This window comes from Pogona vitticeps, chromosome 1 (genome assembly GCF_051106095.1).
Source record: "Pogona vitticeps strain Pit_001003342236 chromosome 1, PviZW2.1, whole genome shotgun sequence".
Taxonomy (NCBI): Eukaryota; Metazoa; Chordata; class Lepidosauria; order Squamata; family Agamidae; genus Pogona; species Pogona vitticeps.
The window spans coordinates 81,424,020-81,442,470 of NC_135783.1; the positions used below are offsets into that span (position 1 = coordinate 81,424,020).

An 18,451-nucleotide genomic window follows, 5' to 3' on the forward strand; every position below is an offset into this window, starting at 1 on the left:
TCGTTGAGATTTTTTTTTAACCAATCTGAGAAACATTTGGTTCATTTTCATGACTGGGTTTTGCACATTTCTGTAAAGCATACATAATGGAAAAAATGTGGTAGCTGTTCCTTTCTTGCATGAACTGGTAAAAATTATAGCCTTGAATGGATGGTTTGTCTTTGTTATGAATCAGTCTGTTCTTTTGTGCTTTCCAAGTGTTTGGGTTTTTTGCTTAATAAAGGAAAGAAGCTGCTAGTTCTGTGTAGATCCAAGAATTTTGTGTAAAGTATTTTGTGTAAACTGCAGAAATCATAATTACTACACTTGATCTTAGCCAAAAGGCTGAGAAGTGACAATTAAAAACAACAACACACATTTGTCAACTTGGTGTTGCCTTGGAAGCAAAATCTCTCAAGGGGAATTGGAGAATCTTTGAGATGCTGCCTGATTCTGTGGAGATCCAGGTCTTACATAGGTTCTTATCAATTGTGAGATTTATTTTATAATACCTTCAAAAAGTTTGGCAGGGGTTACTATCTGTATTTGTAGGCATCCTTCACTCTCAAGAGGCTATCTGTATTTAGCCCGTGATATTTTAACAACCGTGCCTTGGATCAAGGAATGGACTAGTGACAAACATTTTGGGTACCACAGAAAAAGTCCTGTTCTTGTATTCACCCAGCTCCCAGCTCTCACTGGTGGGTCAGAAAACAACATCTCAGATAAAGTGATGAGGTTTAAGACTACTATATCTCCTAATGAAAGAGGAAACACACTGACGTAATTAGGATTCAACTGCTTAGAAGGCAACACTATTTAAAAGACAGACACAGGAGTTTCATTTCTTTGATAATATCAGTGTTGGAGGTGTGATGAAATACCATTAAGATTGAAGTTTGCAATATTAACTTTCCTTTGAAGTAGTTCCATATTGCTGTAAAACTGCTTTCTATGTGGTTTTCCTTCCCTGTGCAAACTTGTTCATCCCATTGTTCCTAAATTAGTGATGGCAGCTGACATATAAGGTGATGATGTAATGGTGCATAATTGATTTTTCCCTCATAGTTGTGGAAGGACTCTTGGCAGATACCTAAGTGTGCAGTAGAAAATCTGTTTGATTGGGATTGCAGCTCTGACACAGTTGGTAACAGTGGCTGAAATCCTGTTGTGCAGCTCCGCATGTGCAGCAGGGATGATGTCATCATCAGGAGCAAATTGGTACTGATTAAAGGTGATTTCAGGGTGCATGTGACTCATATACAGCGCGCCAAAGTTTTGGTGATTCCTGGAATCAACATAGGAAGCCTTTCAGTCACAACAACACATAAGGAGCTGTGCAATATATTCTCAGCCAGTGTCTTCTATGCCTATTGAATGGCCTGCTGAAAAAGTACCATCTCAGATTTGGCAGAGGTGGGTCTGGTACTTTCATGGTGGTATGCGATGCCTGTGTCTTAGACTCCAAGACTTAGGGCAGCTATTCTGGGCTGTATTCATGTAGTGATGTAGCATCAATTTGGTGATGCTCCTTCCTCACTGCCCCCCACATGCACTCATTTACTACTCAGACTGACACCAAATTGAAGCAACATGCAAATGTGTTATGTATGTACAGAATAATGTTGCCACTGTTCACCACATGAAAGATACACTTTGGGCTTGATCCCACTAACAATAAGAACCACTGTTCTTTGGCAGTATGTCTCTTCTAGCTCTAGGGGAGCATGAGTGAAGCTCAAAAATTTTGGAGTGCCCCCCCTTGCATGCAGAGGAAAAGCCATAGGGTTTCAAATGGGAGGTTTTTGAGGGAGAGGCACATGATTAAGTGATGTTTTAGCATGACAGGGCATGCCTATATACTCTATTGGCTGGAGGCAAATAATAAGATGCCCCTCCCTGTTCCAGATACTGTACTGAAAATAGATTTTTGACAGAACAGTGTCCACCAATGCACCTGGGGGGACAATATGCTAGCTTAGAGAGTACAAGGAAGGCCAACCGGTATAGGTAGTTCTGTCCTCCCTAGTTCTTACTGCTGTTATTTGAGGTAGATGCTTCAGTTTGCCTAGTGGTAGCATTGGCACTATGAGTTTGGCACTATGAGTTCTGTAGTGAATGGAAAAGCATCAGGGGATTTAAGATAAATTGGAGCTGGAGAAGGGGTGGATTATGCTGAAGCAGCATCAGCTGACTTGCCTCTCCCTGGGCTAAGGTGCCTTTCAGAATAAATTCCTTCTTCATAACTCTTGACTCCAGAGAAATTAGTAAGATGTTGTGAGGGCTACCCTCATTGTTCCCATTTCTTTAAATACTTCCTGGGAGTGCTGAGGGGGAATTGTAAAAACAAGAGGCATGATACTGCTAGTGGTGGTGGGTACCCTGGCAAGACTGTTTGAGGGGGAGGGCAGGGGAAATATCCTTTGAGTGACAAGATCATGCCTTGCTCCCTCCTTGCTCCAATGGGTGTTTTAAGCCTATTTTCTACATACGTAGCACTAGCCACACATTTCCTGGCTTCTCCAAATGGTGGTTACATGTTTTAACAAAGTATAACAAGGGCAAAACTCACTTGCCCCCCCCCACACGTTTAAAAAACCTGCATATTAAATGTGGAGAGCTTCCATTACCTTCTGTGCCAAGCTTACATACAAGGAAATTGGGTGTGAACGATGTAAAACTGGGCTGCCCATCTCATTTACAGAAGGACAGAAGCATGCAGGAAGAGTGTAAATCTTAAGAGAGAGAATCCTTTCCTTGGTTTAAATGCTAGGTCATGTTTTAGAGAGGGGGGGAGATATTAATAGTGGAATGGTGTAAAGAAATGTCAGTGTTTGTCCCTGAACAAGTGAAGTTATGTGGAGGTTTTTTGCCATGCTGAAAGTGGCTTAAAGTGCAAAATTTGGCTCCGCACAACAAATTAAATTACAACATGCATGTGCAATGCAGAAATGTAAGAAAAAGAATAACTCAAAGTCATGAACTATGTTCAGTTCTATGTTCAGCTGGTCACCCATCTACATTTTGAAGCTAATGAACCATGACTGTTCATGTCCATCATTTCTTTAAATATTAAGGTTTCAAAAAATATAATGTCCTCAAGGCTGAGCACTAATATATTTATGTTAGCAGTCATTTACAAGTGAACAATGCAGGTCCTCCGGCCATCTGTTTAGCAATGGGAGAAACTCTTGTGAAACCAACGTATACTCATCTGGTGATGCTTTCTCTCCCCCTGATTTTGAAGCATCCAACAAAATTCTTGTTTGTTGTTGTTCTTTACTGTATTAATAAGCAAGGTCATTGCTAAGTCTCATAATAGTAGATAAAGTCTGCAACAAATGTCATTTGTTTTTCTTGGACTGAGTGACTGGAAAGAGTGAGTGGATTGAGCAAGCAAGAAGGCTTTGCATGAGGCATTTCTATCAGGCAATAAAGAGGTGGGTTTGTGTTTTTAACCGATTCTGTGGCTTGTTTGGAAGTTTATTTTCCCTATTTTTTTTTTCATTTGAGTTTCTGTTCTTTTCTAGGCTGTTACGTCACTTGACTATTTTAGCTGGAGATGTGTATGATCTGTCTCACCAGCTTTTGTTTTCTGTTTGCTTAGCAACCTGCTATTGTGATAGCTTTTTAAAAACTTGTGTGTGGAGCCTTGGTAACTGTGGCTGCTGAATCACCTGACTTGACCTGCTATTAGAGCTGCCTATGAGTGAGATGAGGCCACCGTCCGCATGGGGATCTTAATCAGAGCGAGTGAGTGCTATAGCTTTCTGTGTTCTGGAAGTAAGTGACTGGAAGGAACAAAGAGGGTAAGAAAAAAGCAGAGGGGCTTTGCAGGAACTAGAGTTTGCCAGGTGTCAAGAGGACCGGGAGATGGCTGTGCTTCCCTGGGGCTTTAGGTGAAGAGGTAAATTTTAGGCCAAAAATTGCTAGAGGAAGAGAGGATTTTATTTCTGAATGAATGTAATAATAATAATAATGGTGTGTCATGAAGTCAGTTCAGAGTTATGGCAACCCTTTTCAGAGTTTTCTAGATAGAGAGTCCTCTGAAGTGATTTACCATTCCCTTCTTCTAGGGGCATCCTTGGAACTGTGTAGTTTGCCCAAGGTCACACAGCCTAGCTGGCCTGGGAGGCACGGCGGGAATTGGAACTCTTAATCTCTGGCTCTGCAGCCAAATACCGAACTCACTGACTGAGCTAAAGCTTGGGTATAAAACCTGGGCCAGAATGAAGATAACCATTGTGCTGGGGCATTCATACTCCTGCTAAAAATCATGGGTCCCCCCCCCCGTAGTTGGCTCTAGATTGCCACATTACCTTGTTAGCCCCATTTTTCACACATTTCAGGTCTATCTACCTAGGTCCCCACCTTGTACCCCTTTGCAGAATTAGCTGGCCTAAAAACAGTCCTAGCTCCCATCCCATCTCTTGCCTGCTCCATCCCTGTGACAATATAAGGTCAAACCCATTGGTTTTGGCTGAAATTTTAGGGACTGGGCTGCTGCTGACCTGCCAGTACTCCCGGGCAAAATTGAGCGAGAATCCATGAACAGTGTCCATTGGTATGGCTGTCACTATGGTCATGGAGAGAATTTGTTCCAGAATCTTGCAGGGTGTGTACTGAGGACGACAGGAATTATACCTGCCACCGGGATAACCTAGTAGATGCACTGGAAGAAAAGGTGAAGTGGTTCACTAACCAGATAAACTGGCAGAGGGGAGAAAAGGTCAGTTTTTGATGGCTACGGAAGCAGTAAAATGTGCCCTTGTGTCATCAGGTAAATGGGCACCCAGGTTTTAAAATCCCCTCGCATGCGGAAATAAAATTTCTGAGCTTTTCCAGTACTGTATTGCTCATTCTGAGATTTGTCCCCATACCTGGAGACCTGGGAAAGAATAGCAGGTCCCTGATATTTCAGCCAATGCCCAGGGATCTGGCAACATGAGTCAGGAAAATTTGACCTTTTGGAACTGCAAAACAAGTACCAGGTCCTTCTTATGGCCACCTGAAGGTGAAATGCAATCTTACACACTGCAGAACACTAAGGAAGAGTGTAAATGGCTCACAGGCTTCCAGTCATGATTATGGTTAAGATAGTCCAAGCTTTCGATGGCAATATCCTGCACCATCTTCATCAGGGAAGGCAAGATGTCAGCTCAAACAAAGCTTGCCTTAAACACCTCCAGATACAATCAAAACCAGCTGGGTGAACATTCAGAGCAAACCCAGGCAGATTAACATTGAAGAGCTCGTCCCCCACCTTGATCAGCGTTATATAAGGGCAACCTGCCAAGTCTATCCAGTTCACAAAACAAAGGCTTCCAGCAAGCACTAAAAGTAATGCCACTATCTCAGCTGATGGAATATGGCTCCAGATTTATCAAGAGAGGCTCAATAGTAATTCTATCCCAACATCGACTACTTTGGGCCAATACTTGTACTCCATTCCATAGGGGCTGATGACCATCCTTGATACAGTGCTCAGCCACTCCAGATTTTCAAGCTGTTGTAATCTAACATTTCATGAATGTTCTGGGTTTGTTCTGAAAGTCCACCCAGGTGATATTGATTACATCTGGAGGTATTTAAGGTTAGCTCTGTTTGAGTTGGTATCTTGCCTTCCCTAACAAGGATGGCATAGGATATTGCCATCTAAAGCTTAGACTATTTAAACAATAAACATGAACTGACATGACTGGAAACCCGTGAGCTCATTACACTAAGTGTTCATCGTAAAAGACCGAAATCCCTAAGTAAGGAAGAGACTCAGGGTTCACATGAATAGCTGAGATCAATGTAACCACTTATAGGAGGTGAGGCATTTGTTACAGATTTTGTACACAGAAGGATGGAAGTAATTATCTGTGTTCATGTGCCATTTTGGATCTGCTCCCTTCCTGAAATATGCATTGAAGATGTGATCGAGAGACAATCAAGGTGTACCAAAATAAATGAGTATCTTCTCCTGCCAATCTGAGTGAGAGCAAGCAATCCAGCCAAAGAAAACATTGAATGAAAGCCTTTTTTTTTCCCAGACTTTAAACTTCTCATTTTGGAATGATTGGAATGGCAAAAAGAAATCCCTTCTGTTTGGCCCCCACCTGAAGGGGAAGCAAGAGACAAGTTCCCTGCCTGCTTTTCTTCCTTCATAGCAACCCTTTTTCTGGATTTTCATTCAATCCATGTTTATACACTTTATTAGTATAGGAAAAGATTAATAAAAACATTGGAATGAACTGACTTACTGAACTATTCTGAAATCTAGCTGCTCATATACATTCTTATCCAGAAAACAAGGTCAGATGAAATAGCTAGATTAATGAGCTGTACATATGAGCCATTATTCTGCTCTGCTGGAAAAAAAAAACCTGTCCCTTTAGGTGAGGCTGTGCATATTCATCGCAAGAATGTTCGATGCATTCTCTTGTTCACATGCACAGCACTGCTGTACGGTGTGCACATGTTTGTGAGCTGAAAGAAACTGAATTTCTGGGTTATCTGTTGTTTAGCATTGGCAGCCAAACTGGTGAGGGATGAGCAGTGGGGTTTTATTCTGTTTTTCTTTGGCCCGCATCCTTCCCTTCAAAGCATTTTCTTCCTTATTCTGTAGCTTACTGTGTCACAGGGTTGGGTCTTCTACATTACAGATAACAGGGCTATAGTCCTGCTTAGAAGAAAGGTGCCCCAACAGACCTAGGCATAGAGCAGGCAAAATTAGCTCCGAATTTGTGCTTTTTGTTTACATGTGGATAGCCATTTCCCATACTGAGACATAAGCTGTTTGAATTCTATGAATGTTCCCTGAGCTTGCTTAATCTCTCAGAATTCCATCATCCCATCTGTCATTTATTACTGACTAGTAGAATGCTTGCTGTTTTGATGGTTGGCAAAGGGGTTGGGGGAAGGGAAGAGAGATGCATTTTGGGGGGTTGTATTTTACAAGGATCACAGAGGAGTGTTCAGAGACAACTGCAGACTTTCCGTCTTCTCGCTTTCCTCCTGCCTACTTCCTTTCCGTCATTCTCCCCTGACTTTCTCATCCATGATGGCCATTGGAAGCTGAGGCTGCTATTTCCGGGCTAAACAATGATTGCATGCCTTATTACTGGGCCACAAAGGTGCATGACAGCTTTTAAAAGGAAAGGAAGGATGGATGGTTCTGAGTAGAAAAACCTGCAGATGAGGTCTCCCTCCCCCCGATCCAAACTATGCCATCAACTATCCATATATGTGCCAGTGAGTGTAGACAGGCCCTATAGTTTCCCCACAGATGCAGTACTTTGAAGTGACCAGGCATCTCCCTGAAAGGAGAGCATTCATACATCTTACCCTTGATACTTCTGGAATATAATTTCAAAACAGAAAAAATGTTCCCAATAATTTGATATAGCTTTACTTTAGAAAAAAAATCACAGAAAACATGCATGCAAATACCCAGTAGCTACAGTTTTGAAAACCTGCCTTGTGTACTGTGTGAGATTTGTCTGAAAATAACTCATTAGCTCAGAAGTGTTGATCCTTGTAGAGGGGAATCATGAAATGTTGCTTATCTAGTGCAAATACCGCAACACTGGGTGCTGAAACTGTGTGTTTGTGCAGGGGGGCGGTGTAGCCAAGAGAAGTCACTGTTCCTGTGCCTCTAGTTGTAGCTTCAATCAGTCTAAAGGAAAATAAAAGATAATTGTATCTCTTTAACTAAAAAGTGGCAGCATTTTCTTTTATGCAGGAGGCAGTTTATAATCTAAAAGTAGTCTTTCATTTTGCTGCCCCCCAAAATGCAAACAGAGCATACTTTCTCCTTTGCAGTCTTTGTCCAAACACTCACTGAAGCTTGATTCTTCCAAACAGAATATGATCTGTCTTTCGAAAGGACCAAATCGCTACATGACACTCCTCCTCCAAAAGCCAGCAGTTCAGGGCTGCTTTACATATTGGCAGGATTACTGCCAGTTTAAGTGCTGGCCCTTGCTACTCTAGAAGAATCGAACACTTCTGTGCCCATGTTTCAACTGTATGTCTATTCACATAATGTGCCAGCAGTACTTCTCCTGAGTGAGCAAAATGGACACTAGAAGCAGCCCCTAAAGCTAAATCAAATGAACAAACTCTTCATGCAGAAGTTTGAATGAAAGGTACAGAAGGAAGAGGAGGGTAAGGGTAGCAATTCCGTGTCATCTGCAAAGGAGAGATTTGCATAAGCTATGTGTGCAACTTTGCTGTACACCTTTCTTCTTTGGATGAGATCAGAATTTGGAAGTTACTAATTAAAAGTAATAAGTTATTTACATTTAATTACTCTTTGCAATAACTAAGACTTAACTAAGTCACGTTACAGTTGTAACACAGGAGGGTAACTTACACCTTTTGCAATGTGACTAAAACAGGTTTATTTACTTATACAATTATAAGATATATGGTCCCCCTACCTGCCTTCTACCACAGGTCACCAGTTTGTAGCATTATGATTAATTACTTTTAAAAAAATAAGTACTGTAATTTCATGTACTTTTCAGTAACAAGATGAAAGGAAGACTTGTATTTCAAAATTGTAGGCATTAACAACTATTACTTTCCAGGCCTTGAAATAGTAACTACTTATCTTTTAAAAGTAAATTCCTAAGTTATGGATGAGATGTAGACTGAAGTTCTGTTCATAGTTTAAGCCCAAACGTAGTATTCTGTCCATTCTTCCCTGGTAAACACACTTGTTGCTACAATTCAGGAGGGGGACATGCATGCACAAAACCAACATTTGTCTACACCTCTGATAATTTCAGCAGTGGCAGTTTGTTTACTAGGGGAAAATGCATGGAAAGTTACACTTGGACTTATGCAATGCACATGTACTAATCTTGGAATTTATAAATTTATATGCTTATTGCCTCTTACAGATGATAGAGAATTGAAGCTCCTCCTCCTAGTGTTGATCGTCTAAACCCAAAACCAGATTTGAAGTAGTGGGCTAATCTTGCAGCATCTGAGTAGCAAAATAGACCTTGCTGTGGATTAGGATATGCTCTGCATGCCTTTTTAACAACCTTTTAAACTTAGGTTTAAAGACACATGGACATGCATATGTCATGTTGTGGGTTTTTTGGGCTCTTTGGCCGTGTTCTGAAGGCTGTTCTAACTAACATTTCGCCAGTTCTGTGGCCGGCACAGTGCTGTCCTCTGAAGATGCCAGCCTCAGAGACTGGTGAAAAGTTAGGAAGAACAGCCTTCAGAACACTGCCAAAGAGCCCTAAAAACCCACAACAACCATTAGATCCCGGCTGTGCAAGCCTTTGCGAATACATGAAAATGTCAGTTCCTCACTTTGCCCATTTTCCATTATGTATGATTTATTTGATTATTTTTTAAAAATAATTTACAACAAATTATTATGCATTCCACAGAAAACAGCTAGTGTAATGTCACTGTTTCTCACAGCAGTCATAAGGCATGGCACTCTTCCCAGTTATTTTGCAGGGCAGTTTTCGCTTTTCACTCTGTACCTTTAAGTATCCAAGTTGTGTAAGTATCTTATTTTGCACAATACCAGGTTTCCTCATTGCAAAGGAGCAAATTCCCAGAGAAAAGAGCAGGAATTTCCCTTTGGCAAAATCCTTAGGTCCGGCTTTGAGGACAGCAGTGAGAACAGAACAGGAAATCATTGTTTATAAAAGGAAACAAGGAGATGATACTCTGCTATGAAATACATTTTAAAAATAATAATAATTATAAGAGCTAATGTTTGGAAGATACATTTTAAAAATTATTGGAGCTGAAGATGATGCTCCTAGCCCAGTAGGTCTTAAATTTGGGGCCCCAGATGTTCTTGGACCACAACTCTTAGAAACCAAAGCCAAGCCAATGGTCAGAGATTCTGGGAACTGTAATCCAAAGAGTCCCATGTTTGATAATCACTTCTAGTTGCATTTTTTGCCCCATGCAGGATGCCTTATTTCAGTGTTTCTGTGTAGGCCTGCCTTGCAAAGCTAGGTGTAAAATCAAGGCAAAGGATGCATGGCCCTCCATGAATGTTAGTGAGGGAAAATGAAATAATGTCCAGCAATGTTTGGCGGGATGTGCCTTGTCCTGAACCATTATGAAACCAAACTTAATCTTCCCCATCACTAATAAATTGTAATTAGTCTTTCCTTCAATTAGTGTGAAAAGCTTTGCTGGAGAAAAAAGGCGTGTGCCAGCAAGGAAGAGACTGAGCTATTTTTTGTGATCTTTGGTTTGGTGCAATGTCCCACCGTAGTAATTGAGGAGTTCCTTCTGGTTGAGAGCCTTCAGTGGATAGTGAGGGTGGTTAGGTGTGCCTTCCTTCTATTAACATTAATAATAATAATTGCATGTTGTTAAGCCATTTCTGACCTATGGTGACCCTCTTCAGAGTTTTCTGGGTACACGGAAGCGATTTACCGTTCCTTTCTTCTGGGGGCACCTTGGGACTGTGCAGTTTGCCCAACGCCATATAGGCTGGCTCTTCTCCCAGCAGGCATTGTGGGGATTTGAACTCCCAACCCCTGGCTTTGCAACTAGATACATGAATCTCAAATATTGTGATTGGAGTACTGTCAGGCACTGTGTATAGGATTGCCAGAGGACCGAAAAGCTTGCTTTGTGGACTTCAGCTCCCAGAAACATCTAGCCAGCATAGTCACTGGCCAGGGGATTTTGGAAACTGTAGTCCAAAAAAGCAAATTTTCTGAGCTCTAGCAGTTGCCTTGAAGACAAAATACGAGCTTGAGACCGGAGCCTTTTTGAACAAGCACATCATTCTGCTCCTGCCACAATTTCCCTTCCTTGCTGATTAATTGTTGGGTGCAATTCAGTATTTTGGTTGCCATTTCCAAAAACTGAAACAATTTAAGACATAGATGGCCACTTTTTTTCTGTGCATTTAGCAGAAGACTCCCTTTTTTTTTTTTTGTGCCGTTGCTGCCTAACGTGCAGTTGCTGCAGGCCAGGTGAACGGCCTTCAGCGTGGAATGTGCTGTGCCAAGGGATTCACCTTGCCCCTCATTTAATGGTTTTCCACTGTTATAAAAAAAGGAATTTTTTTTCTTTTTAGATAAGTATTTGGTTTGCTATGTATTTGTTTTGTCTCGCTCCCTTTAAGAAAAAATCTGCTCTGCTGTTTAGGTTTGTTTTTTAATTGGATCACTGCTTTCAATGTGCTTTTCCCGCTTGTGCCATTTTTAAACAAAATTTTGGAAGCTGCCTTGGCTTTCTTTCTTGTTGTTGTTAGTGTAGAAAGGTGGAGCAAAAAAAAAAGTCTTGTACATAATAAACAAAAAAGGCCCACCCATAAAATGGAGGATATGGATACAGTATCCAGCATAAACAGCAAAGGGCACTGACATACTTTGCCAGAAACTGTGGTAGTACTTTGTCCCAGCCGCATCAAACATTGTTTCCACTAACCTTTGTTACTAATAAGCTCTGTGTCACACATATAACATTTGCCCAGTGGAATACTGCTTGTTCACAGAAAGAGTCAGCTTTTTGTTTTATGCCTCTCTTCCTTTTAAAATGTAAAACATGCACACATTACCTTGAGATTTTTTCCCCCTTCCCAAAAGACACCCACCTTCTGTGGGAGCATGGCTTTGAAGTGCAAAAGGCAAGCAGCTGCTGTGAAGCTGTAAAAATCCCAGCAGTGCTTCGATGCTCCTGGCTCGGATGTACAGTAATGCATTTGTGGTTGGGGTGTGTGACAAGATGGAAGAGTTGGCAGAATCCACGTACCTGCCTGGAGGCTTGTCAGCTTCCTGTCCTCAGAACTTCTCCACTTGTGTAAGCCATCGCTTCCATCCATTCTCCACCCGTCTCTGAGGGAAGAAGGAGCAGCCCAGCTTGCTAGGTGGTTTCAGCCTTTCTTCGGGCCCTGCTTGCTTTGCCTCAGCAGCCAGTGTGCAAAGTGTGTGTGTGTGTGTGTGTGTGTGTGTGTGTGTGTGTGTGTGTGTGTGTGTGTGTGTGAGAGAGAGAGAGAGAGAGAGAGAGAGAGAGGACATTCCGGCAGGCTGCTTTCCTGCAGCTGAGGAGACGACATTCGTGGACCTCCTTTTGATTAGGATATGTCCCTGTTGTCAGGGCAACTGTTAACGGTGGCGTATCATATTTTCTTCTCTTGGGTTGCGTGCTGAATCTTTCAGAGTGCAGGAGCTGTAAGGAAGCTACAGGGAGAGGAAAAGGTGCTGCATCAGAAAGGAAAGAAGACATGGGATCTGACTGAACACGTCATAGTAGCAGGAGGAGACATCTGAACAAATGGGCCTTTAATTAAGTCCTCTTTTTTTTTCCTTGTCGAGGTGGAGGAGACTGCAGGCCCTTTTCTGCCAAGTGAATGTTTGTTAACTGTTTGCCACCTCTTTGCAGGCTGCCTAGCCCTACGGGATCTCTTACAAATGACAAGCTGCTCTGCAGCTAGCTAGCTGCAAAGTGGGGTCTGGAACTGAGAGTAGTGGAATAAAGGAGAAAACAGCAGTATGCCTGGTTCAGCTACTGCTTTCCGACAAGAGAGGCTCAAGAAGGCAGGTGTGCGGCCAAATACACCTGTTCTGTTTACCATTAATGAGGAAGATGAGCAGCAAAAGAACAGCCGCTCCAAGAGACCCAAAGGTATGTGTTGCTTATGCAGGCAACCAGGGCCGTCTGTAGGATATGTAGCTCAGCAAATCGCGTTTTGCTAATACCGGTTGTGACCTATCTGTTCTATATTTCAGTGACTTTTTTCCTTTGATGTGCTAAAATATTACTGGTTTTATGCATTCTGAGTTGTTAAGTGTTATGAGCTACCTCCTGTTCTAACATGTTTGCCACATTAAAAAGCTAACTTTTTGGCCACACTGGCTGTTAAAGATGAAATGATGGTAACAGAAAGATGGATCTGTTCATGCTTTTAGAGGGAAAGTGATTCTTGTATTCCTTTTGGTATATGCTAAGAAGAATAAGGCATTAAAAAGGAGAAACTAGAGATTCACAGAAGAAACTACAGCGATGTGACATTTGCTGCTGGGGTTTTGCAATAGGTTGCTATAAGGGACACACGTTCTCAAATACTTTAAAAATTTGGCTCCAAAATTTTACTACCTTTAAACTGGATTCTATAAACCCCCATACTTTGGAGTTAAAGTTTTTCAATAGTATGCTTGTCAATATCTTATTGTAGCATCTATGACAAATCTTCCCTTCTTCCAGAATTTTAGTTTTATGTTACCTGCCATTAGTTTTTTTGCTGTCACTTGTACCAGGGTTGCACTGTTATAATTAATCCTTTGGATCGCCAGCTGTAATAAGTGAAGATATTAAGTTGAAATTGCTTCTGAATAGCATTCTGAAATCATGGAAAAACAGCTGTCAAATCTGAGATGGTATTTACCAAGGAGGCTAGACTTTTATACATTTCACTTGTATTGTTGATTTTAGTGGTTGTTTATTTTCCTTTCTCAGTCAGCCAGTCAACTAAAAGGAGAGTTTTCTTGGCAAATATTTGCAGATTTAAATAGTGTTAATGTTTATCTTGAGCTAGTTTATTTGAAAGTGATAGTTACTTTCATCTGAGCCACTAAATAGTTAACTTCCAAGAGTCTACCTTTTTAAAACTGTGAACTATAAAATGTCTATATGTTTGCTGAGAAATGATTGTAAAAAAATCTGTTCAGGGTCCTTCATGTCTGTACTTGTTAGATTTTTTTCCCCCTTGAGTCTAGCTATTTGAGGTTTTTATTTCTGTAGTTTAGCGTGTTTCATAATCATTGTAGAAATTTAAGAAGCAGTAAATTATATTCTCTGCAGTTACAGGGGGAAGTAAACATGAAGCCAATGAGCTGGTTAGCAACAGAGCCTTTGTGAACGTGTTTGGCTTAGTACTTTCTGGTGCCCAGGCCACAGGCTATTATCTGGACTTTGCTTCTGTATCAGAGTGCCCATGACAGTGTTCCCGTTGAAATGAATTTTGCTCAGAGCTGTAAACTTGCCGAATGGACTGCCCTAGAGCCTCCTGTGCTGCTCCTCCACCTTTTACAGCCAGCAGATAAGGACACAAGAACATTGGAGGGCAAAGGATGTCCTTCCTCTCTCTGCCTAGTTGGAGGAAGAAACATATCCCTGAAGGCTTCAGTTTAAAGTTCAGTATGTTTTACAATTATACCATAAATGTATAATCAAGCCATGGCAGATTTAGAAGGGAATAGGTTCCATTGAGATAAATGGTACTCACTTCTAAGTAATTTCTTGTGAAGACTGCAACTGATAAATGAATCAGAAATACAGTATGTATATCATCGTCGTCAGAGCTGGAAGGGACGCCGTGCATCATCGAGTCTAGCCCCAGTCAAGGAGGCACATCAGGGGGAATCAAACTCCCAGCTTCTGGCTCCACAGCCAGATACCCAAACCACTGAGCTATCCAGCAGTTATGCTGCCGTTCAATTTAATTCTTGGAGTGGCTTGCATATAAAGCGCATAAGTATGTTTTATTTGTTTGTTTACTTGTTTATTTAAAATATCTTTACTCCACCTTTCTCCTTGAAAAGGACCCAAGGCGGCTTACCACAATGAAACACAATATTTGAAGTTGAAAACAATGAGTATACAATGGTGGTTAACATCATTAAATTACAATATTTAAAATTGCAAACAATGAATATGGGAAGGCTTACCTGAAGAGAACAGTCTTTGCCTGCTTGTGGAAGGACAGCAAAGATGGGGCCAGTTTGGCCTCCTGTGGGAGGGAGTTCCAGAGTCTGGGTGCAGCAACAAAGAAGGCCGTCTCCTTTGTCCCCATCAGACGCACCTGTGAAGGAGGTGGCAGGAGTGAGAGAAAAGCCTCTCCTGATGATCTTAACACCTGATCTGGCCCATAATGAGAGATACAGTCTTTGAGATAGCTTGGACTGAGGCCATTTAGGGCTTTATAGGTTAAAACCAGCACTTTAAATTGTACCTGGTAACAGTGGAGTTATGTGATCCCTGAACCCGCCCCAGTTAGCAATCTGGCTGCTGCATTTTGGACCCCTTGAGGTTTCCTGACACTTTCCATTGGCAGCCCCACATAGAGCACTTTACAGTAATCCAGCCAGTAAGTAACTAGAGCGTCTGTCATTCACCAGTACACCTCATGATTGATTGTATCTATATTTAAACTTTGTTTCACTAAATTTAATGGCAATATAGGTGGTATTGTACGAGATAGTCAAAAGACTACAAAGCATCCTGTAGCCGTCTTAATGAAGATGTATTCAGTATTCCGATATGGTCATTTAGAGATAATTTCTGCGTATTTGTATAGGCCTTCAAGTTTATCTTTAATAGGTAAACTGTCACCTCAAGATCCACCAACTACAAAATGGTGCAAAACGCAGGTGCACATATTCACGAATTCTCTCACACACATCCTACTTCTTGTTGCCCCAAATATTTTTGAGTGTAATTTGGGGAAGAGGAAGAATAATTTTGATGTGGATGAGGAGGATCAGGAGTCAGAAATTTTTATCATTCTAGTTCAGATCATCACAAATTCACCAGTAGGACGAAACCTATCATGTATCCACCTTGAATGGACACTTCAAATGCCAGTGCTCACATTCTTATTCATGTGCCAAAAATGAAAACTCATTGCTGATCACCTTATATTGTTCTTTGTCCTGCATAATGAACCCAGGGATGCTTGCTTGTTTCTTATTGTTGCTTGAATGTCAGCTGCTTGACTGACCAGTGAAGCCTTTATTCTGACCAACTTGTAAGCTATTTATGCAACGTCCTCTATGAAGTTCAGTTTCCCAGTGTATTTGGTTGCAGTATTGTTTTGTGTTGTGTGTGTGTTTTAGTATAGTCATCTTTAAGTTGAAGCAGATGAAAAGTTTGTTTGACTCTGTAACAGCTGTTTTCTACTCGGCTTTCTGTCAAATATGTCCTTAGAACTCCGCATGCACCAAAGATTTGGAGTACAGTACTGATTTCTTTGATATACAGCGTCAGACAATACATGCACATTAAAACTGAGCTTTCAGTTGCTGCTGAAACCAGTGACTTTTGAAGCAGCACACACAGGCAGTGTCCCTGGCAAGCAGCTTGAATAAGCTAATCACAGATTTGTTTTTGCTGGAAGACTCTCATCTGATAAAGCATGACATCCCTGAATTTCAAAGGATGATCTAGGACAGAACCCTTTATCTAAATCCATTTTTTCCAACTGTTGCCTTCCTGATCCGATATATAATCTTCCAGACAATGTTCAGTGGACCACAGGACTGAATCTTCAGAACCTGGGAAGGTTATTTTTTTGGACTACAACTACCAGCTGAGATTCTGGCAGTTCTAAGTCCAAGAAAGTAACTTTTCCAAGCTCTGTGCATCTCTTAGTTCCAACTCAATGGAACTTGACTTTGGAATGTTACTTTGGACACCAGATCTAGTGACATATGGTTGACACTTTTGATTTGTCAGTCTGTTCTATGTCAGCAGTCACTAAGCAGTTGGAGGGGAAAATAATTCTGATTTTTTTTTAAACTTTGAAAACAAGGAGTGTTGAGCAGGTTATTCATTCACTACTACAGATATCTTTTGAATTAATTGAAGTACAGTGGTGCCTCGCTTAGCGATGTTAATCGGTGCAGCAAAAATCGTTGCTAAGCGATTTCATCGCTAAGCGATTTTAAAAAGCCCATAGAAACGCATTAAAATGCGTTTAATGCGTTCCTATGGGCTTAAAAACTAACCTTATGCGGAAATCCTCCATTGCGGCAGCCATTTTCGGTGCCTCTAAAGCAAGGCAAAACAGTGGGCGGCCATTTTGTTTACCCAGTGGCCATTTTGGAACTGCCGATCAGCTGGCTGAAAATGGGGGCTTTGCGATGATTGCTTCCCTGCGATCATCGCAAAGCGAATTTTCCCCATAGGGACCACCGCAAAGCGATCGCTCTTGCGATGGCAAAAAGTCCATCGCAAAGCGATTTCATCGTTTTACGGAGCGATCGCTATGCGAGGCACCACTGTATTTCCCAATAGGCCCTTCACTTTTTATATTGTTACCTGTAGATGCAACTATAGTCCATAATGCCAAAATGGTGTATGTCCATCTATTGTTATTGCACTTTCCGTAACTACAAGGGCTTGAAATTTGAAATCTGGCAGGCCACAGCTATAACAGTACCATCATTGTTTTGACTAAAATTTTGCAAAGCCTGGAGAAATAAAGGCCTGTAAAAGTTGTTACATCAAGGTCCTGTAAAACCAGAGTACTGTAGTTACAGAGGGTGCAAGTTCTATGATCATATTAACACATTTTAACATCAATATGTTCTACTTATTTCAGTACAATTTCAATTCTGTCCTTTGTTTACACTTTATTATCATTTGTAAAACATGTTCAGTTGTCATAAATGTTATGGTAGAGTGACTGTGCTCAGCTGGAGAGTAGGCTAATTGTTTTACAGCATTTTTAGTAAGCTGCTGTTCAAGCCTCATTTTTAAAAACTCTTTCACTTCCATGTCTACTTTTGCTACACCCCACCTAAATGTTTTACACTCTATACACACAAAATTTCACATATTGCTGTGTAGGTCCTAGGCAGTGTTAATAGGCCATTGAGCAATGGAGCTTGTACTGCCGAGCTGCTGAGCTCCTCAGCTTTCTCAGGTTGGGGAGGAAGTTCTGTATCCACTCACATACTTGACCATGCAATGGACTGCAGGCAATGAGAAGTAAATTGCTGTGGGATTGTCTTCACTCACATGTTTTTCCCCAATAGGGTTTCATTTTCATATGAAGTTGCCAACTGTTATCAGAAAATTGAGATTTTAATATATTAGGCACTCTGGAAGTTCATGTACAGATACATGTATACTTTTTTCCAGATATTCACAGCAACATCCAGATATCCATCACAAAACTCAGAACCCAAACTAGGGCACTTGTTTCTTTTTTAAGTTATAAAAACATAAATTAAAAAACCCCACAAGTACCATAATTTGAGCACTTAGTTTGAACTTAAAATGCTCTGAGCAGTTTACAATTTAATTATGGAGGCTAAACATTGCCCCCTCCCCAGCAAGCTTGGATACTCAATTTACCAGCCTTGGAAGGATGAAAGGCTGAGTCAACCATGAGCTGGCTTCCTCAGCGTGTCAGGTTATGAGCAGAGTTTTTGACTGCAGTGCTTCAGTTTAACCACTGTATCACAAGCCTCACTTGTGCTTGGCTTCCATAATTAAATATTGGAGTTCTGTGTAATAGTAAGCAAAAAAGATGGACATCTAAATACTTTGAGAATAAATGAGGCAAGCTAAATTAGGAAAATGAAAAATTGATAGTAAGGATAGTCAAGTTATGTGCTAGATCTGCCACTCACCCACTTTGCAGAGTTATGCCTCCTTTTTCCTCCTTCAACAAATGACTGGGATGTCTGTGATGATGGCAGAGATTTAGCATCTGGTGTTCTCATAGTAATGGTAATGTGGGGGTATTTATCCTGTT

General features: G+C 41.2%; 1 protein-coding gene and 1 long non-coding RNA gene across 13 annotated transcripts in view; one reads left to right on the top strand and one right to left on the bottom strand.

Annotated features, from left to right (window-relative positions):
- LOC110071777 (uncharacterized) overlaps nucleotides 1–12,309 on the bottom strand; it is a 56,407-nt gene extending 44,098 nt beyond the window's left edge. The window contains exon 1 of the long non-coding RNA XR_013540606.1: nucleotides 11,722–12,309. This is a non-coding gene — a long non-coding RNA (uncharacterized LOC110071777). The remainder of the gene's footprint in view (nucleotides 1–11,721) is intronic.
- The window catches only part of MAP7 (microtubule associated protein 7), a 140,404-nt gene that overhangs the window by 19,156 nt on the left and 102,797 nt on the right, over nucleotides 1–18,451 (top strand). For 6 of the 12 annotated variants that reach the window (XM_020779400.3, XM_078383330.1, XM_020779413.3 and 3 more), the window contains exon 1: nucleotides 12,225–12,594. The exons of the other annotated variants lie outside the window; for them this stretch is intronic. In XM_020779400.3, the coding sequence (XP_020635059.3) occupies nucleotides 12,462–12,594 (133 nt within the window). In that variant the 5' untranslated portion in view covers nucleotides 12,225–12,461. Of the gene's footprint in view, nucleotides 1–12,224; nucleotides 12,595–18,451 lie in introns of those variants that run through there. 12 annotated transcript variants of the gene reach the window in all.